The 4,993-nt window shown below is 41.1% G+C and overlaps 1 protein-coding gene across 1 annotated transcript in view; it reads left to right on the plus strand.

Moving 5' to 3' along the window:
- AGO2 (argonaute 2, RISC catalytic component) overlaps positions 1 to 4,993 on the plus strand; it is a 77,477-nt gene that overhangs the window by 46,257 nt on the left and 26,227 nt on the right. Inside the window, 5 exon segments of the mRNA XM_014524270.2 lie at positions 1 to 141; positions 315 to 434; positions 820 to 942; positions 3,425 to 3,558; positions 4,957 to 4,993. Of these exon segments, the coding sequence (XP_014379756.1) occupies positions 1 to 141; positions 315 to 434; positions 820 to 942; positions 3,425 to 3,558; positions 4,957 to 4,993 (555 nt within the window).

The following is a 4,993-nucleotide window of genomic DNA, read 5'->3' on the forward strand; positions in this document are numbered from 1 at the left end:
CTTCGGCAGGAGAATGGACAGACAGTTGAATGCACTGTGGCTCAGTATTTTAAGGATAGGCACAAGCTGGTTCTGCGCTATCCTCATCTTCCATGTTTACAAGTTGGACAAGAGCAGAAACACACATACCTTCCTCTTGAGGCAGGCAAACTTTCATATAAATACTATGCTTTTGAAAGAGAAATGAGTTAAAATGTTTTAGGTTTTTGTGTTTGCAGCCGTCATGCTATTTAGCATTGCATGCATAAACAGAAGAAAACAAGTTAACATGCCTTTTGTATGTTTTAAATTGAATTTGTGTGGGGTTATCATAGGTGTGCAACATAGTGGCAGGACAGAGGTGTATAAAGAAACTGACAGACAATCAAACTTCCACTATGATACGTGCAACAGCAAGATCAGCACCTGACCGCCAAGAAGAGATAAGCAAATTGGTAAGTGTGTGGTGAGCACAGAAATGCAAAGTGTAGAACGCAGTTTTTCTCTTGTAGTTACTAAGAGTTATTTTACCATTGATAAAATAACATTTGCTTCATTGCAAGTTACTTAAAAGTATTTATACTATCTGCAAAGTGGGCCTCTGATTTTCTTGGTGGGGGGCTGTTCTGGAAATCCAGGGCCAAATTTTCATGGGTAGTAAAAATCCACATCTCCATGGGGAGCTAGTGGGCTCTGTAAATACTTGTCATCACTCAAATTTAGCTCTCAGTAGTTCAAGTTAGGTACCAGCAATAAGGTGATGCTTTGGAAAAAATTGGATCACATGAGAAGCCCTGTGTTTTGCCTGTTGGAATATTTATTTATTTATGTCTATTTTAGATGCGAAGTGCAAGTTTTAATACTGATCCTTATGTTCGTGAATTTGGAATAATGGTCAAAGATGAAATGACTGATGTGACTGGTAGAGTCCTGCAACCTCCTTCAATCCTTTATGGAGGCAGGGTATGTAAACAGACATGTGATGATCTCTTAAAGTAATTATACTGATGTTTGATGTGGGATATAATGGCATGAATGGATATAGTAGTTCCATAGGACTTGGCACTGAACATTTATTACCTTCAAAGCCTTCATATACATGATCTAGTTGTAATCCATGCTAGATGAGTAAATTTAATCCCTGCGGGGATAATTTCATTATTTGGCACCCTTGGCAATTGGGGGAGAGAGGAAGGGTGTCAAGTCCTTAACTCCTTGAGTAGGGACTGTAGTAGTGGTGTGGGTTTCTGCCACGCCAACACAGGCTCCCTCATCAGGCTGCTGCCATTGTAGTGGGGGCTCCATTGGGACTTGCCATTTTGGTGTTCCCGCTCTCCACTGACTGACACCCCCCAACCCCCCCCCGAATCAGCACTCATTTCTCCTCTACTTCTCCCTTTCCTCCTCCCACCACTAGCCTGGAAGTATATTACTGGTTATCCCCATTTCATAGATATAGAAACTCAGGCAGAAGTTTTTTAAGAATGGCTTTGGTTTTTTGTTTCCTCTGATTTTTGGTACACATCGTACGATCCCTGGGTTCTGACTTTCAGACCTGTCAGATCCTTTTGAGTGGTTATGAATGGATATCAGCCCTGAAAATTGTTTGTATTCTGGTAGCACCAAAAAGATACCTGTTAAGAATGCATAGTCCTTTGTGCTACTCTCACACAATTAGTGAGTATATGAAAGTTTTATAGTATATGTAGTGTAGAAAAGTCTGAAAAGGCAATATGTTTTGTCTCCCTTAATCTGTAATATTTCTGCCACAGGCTTATGATTCTGCATATTCAAACTAGAGGCCCAGTGAGGTGGGTGAGGCAGATCCTGATCCAAATTGGTTGGTCCCCCTGTGGCATCATCTTATTTCCAGTCTTCAGAAAATTAGTTTATAGAATGACCTCTTTATATTAGAATATTTGCAGGCACAGTTTAAATGACACTAGATTTCTCCAAGAGTCCTCTACTGTGTCATTTCTCACAATTTCATAGGTTTTCAGTGCAGGCTTGAGAAAAAGCCTGTACCACCAATCTGTATCTGGAAATATAGAGTTAACTCCAGGGGTGAGAGTATCCTCAAACTGTCATCCTCTTCCCTAAATACTAGGGCAGATGCACAGACAAGCACTAAACCCATCACACCTCCAGAACACTAAATACCTATAAGGGAATTTCCAGTTTCAGATTGAGTTTAATTTTTTTTCTTCTTCTCTTGCTTATATAACTAGTGATCCTGGAGGTCAGGGGTATCAAAGGCATGGCCCAGTGGCTGGATCCCGCCCACAGGGCCCTGTCATCCAGTCCCTGGTGCTGCTTCAGGTCTTGGAGTAGACTCACAGGTTGCACACGATGCATGCGGGACTGCCTCTGCACACAGGACCTAAGACTTAACTCTCAGCCAGTCCAGCATCTGTGCTGCATATGCACCTTAGGGTGGCCATCGCGTGCAGCATGGGTCCTGGAGTGGATACCACAGGGAACCTAGGTCCTGGAGTGAGCTCTGTGGACACTTGATTCAACATATAGGAAAGGGGATGGTGCATATGCACAATCCGGCCCATGGACTGGCCATGTGCTACTCATCTGGCCTGCAGGACCGGATGAGTTTCATACTCCTGCTTGTAGGTGATTCACAGAGATGTCTGAGCCAGGGAATGAAAGAGAATGCTATGCAGGTCTGTAATTCAGAAACCAGGATCTCTCCTCACCTTTCATAGATATTTTTTTTTCTGTGACTTTGCACAAATCATTGAACCTCTACATGCCTCTGTTTACCAGTGTGTAAAATCTGGATATTATTTTTGTCTGTTTTGGCAGTTGTAAGGATAAGTAAATTCTTAGGAAGTTCACTAAGCTCTTGGGAACTATAGAAATTCAAACTTTTTTACCAAAGGTTATTACTCTTCTCACCTGCTGTCCTCACATACTCTAATTGTTTTGTATATGCTACACATGAAGGGATTTACATACGAACAAAAAATTACAATTTAAATATTTAATTGAATTGTCTCTAAAGCTTTAGTTTCCCAGCTGGCCGGACTTGCATATTGGAGGTATGTTGCTATAGTGAAGGGATGGATAATGATATTTGTAAGACTGAAATAAAATGTATACATCACCATTTCTGAGAGGTTACTAGCTGTGTTTTGTCCAGAGACCGGCAGAAAGCATGGTATGGTGGCACCTTTTAAAGACGAACTGGTTCAGAAAAGCTTTTGTGAGTGACAGCCTTCTTTGTCAGATGCTACATGATGAAGTAGTTTGTCGTCTATGGCAGCTTCTGAACCAGTTAGTCTTTAAATAGCACCATGCCTCGCCCTCTGCCTAAATTTCTGAGAGATTTCAGACTAAGGATAGCCTTGTTTTTGGAATGAAAAAGGGGCGGAAGGATTATTAATTTTTGTTGTTACCATGAACTATCTCCCATTTCTTTACTTTTTTCTAGAATAAAGCAATTGCTACCCCAGTTCAAGGAGTCTGGGATATGAGGAATAAACAGTTTCACACTGGAATTGAAATCAAGGTTTGGGCAATTGCCTGCTTTGCTCCCCAACGCCAATGCACTGAAGTTCATCTTAAGTAAGTGTGTTTCTTCTTCATAGATTTTATTTAACTTACTGGTTTCAAAACACATGGGTCATGTAGAAATATTGTTGTTTTTATACTTTTTATAACAATGTTTTGTAATTCTTTATTGAAAAAACTTTCTTTGTTATATTCTCCCTCCCCCACCACCTTTTAGATGCTGCAAGCTACAGGATTTCATTTTATTTTTTTCTTGCTCACAAACGTTGAATATTATATTTGAAATGGTGTAGAACCTAGTACGGCTTTGGTGGTGGTGGGTTGTTTTTCTCCTCCTCTGCTGGTGTCATAAAATCCTCAACATCAAAAGCAGTTTATCCATCACTGGGTATGGCAGTGTCTGTCTTGATTACTATGCAATAGAAACTAACAAAAGGTAAAGAAGACAGTTGAAGTGAGACGGTGAAGTAAGTACTTAACTGAGCATTTTTCAAAGAGTCTGTATCTGCATTGGACCTATTTAAAAATACTTGGTTAGCTTAAAAATTCAAATTTATGCCTCACTTTCTACTAGCTACAGTTAAAACACTGTTCAAATCTGAAAGATATGAAGGGAATTTCCCCCCCCCCCCCAATTCGTTGGTTTTTGTACCTGAGAGTACTTTGCTTAGTCAGTTTCCCCGTTCTGTTTTTGCATGTCATTCACATTGCAACAGGGAAGAAAATAATTAAAAATAAATCATTTCATGGCTAAATGAGAATACTTGCTTCATCTAAAAAAGATGCCAGACTGAGAAGCAGAGCTTGGGTTCCCGATGGATATGGGTATAGTCAGTTTTCCACTCTCTCCAAGGACAAATTCCCTGGAGAACTATAATGCCTGAAGCCCTGGTGAAGTAGCCAGGTGAGCTGCAGCATCTGCAGCTACAACTCCAACTGCAGCCATGGAGGAAGCAAGAGGAGCAGCAGTGGTTTTAAGTCATGACTGCACGAGATGGGGTGTATAGGTCCCAAGGAATGGGTCTGTCCCCATCAAGTGTCTGGCCTGAACTGAGTGATTCATTTCAGAACTTAATGGATACTGCAGGAGCCTATCCAGGATGCAGATAAGCCTAAGACCTACAAGGAGGAGGAGATGAGAGGCTTGGTTTTAAGAGTGGCTCAGATCCTGATGTGAACCCAGTGGAGAAGACTGACATTTCTTATTTGGCTTTATTTGAAGGAAGAAGCAACACCAGTACGAAGGCTCTCCAGATGGGCTATAGTTTTTGCTACCCATCACTGCCACTGCCCTAGGCTAAGCCCAGCCCCCCTAATGCCATTCTGCTCGGCCAAATGTTGCTGTTTTATACAAGTTAACATCATTAACAACAATAGGCCTGTACCAACATAGCTGAGAACAGAACTGTGTTCTCTGTTCCTTTGTGCTAACTTAATGTGTCTGCATTTTAGGTCTTTTACAGAACAACTGAGGAAGATATCAAGAGAT

The sequence above is a fragment of the Alligator sinensis genome, unplaced genomic scaffold, assembly GCF_000455745.1.
Source record: "Alligator sinensis unplaced genomic scaffold, ASM45574v1 scaffold721_1, whole genome shotgun sequence".
Lineage (NCBI taxonomy): Eukaryota > Metazoa > Chordata > Crocodylia > Alligatoridae > Alligator > Alligator sinensis.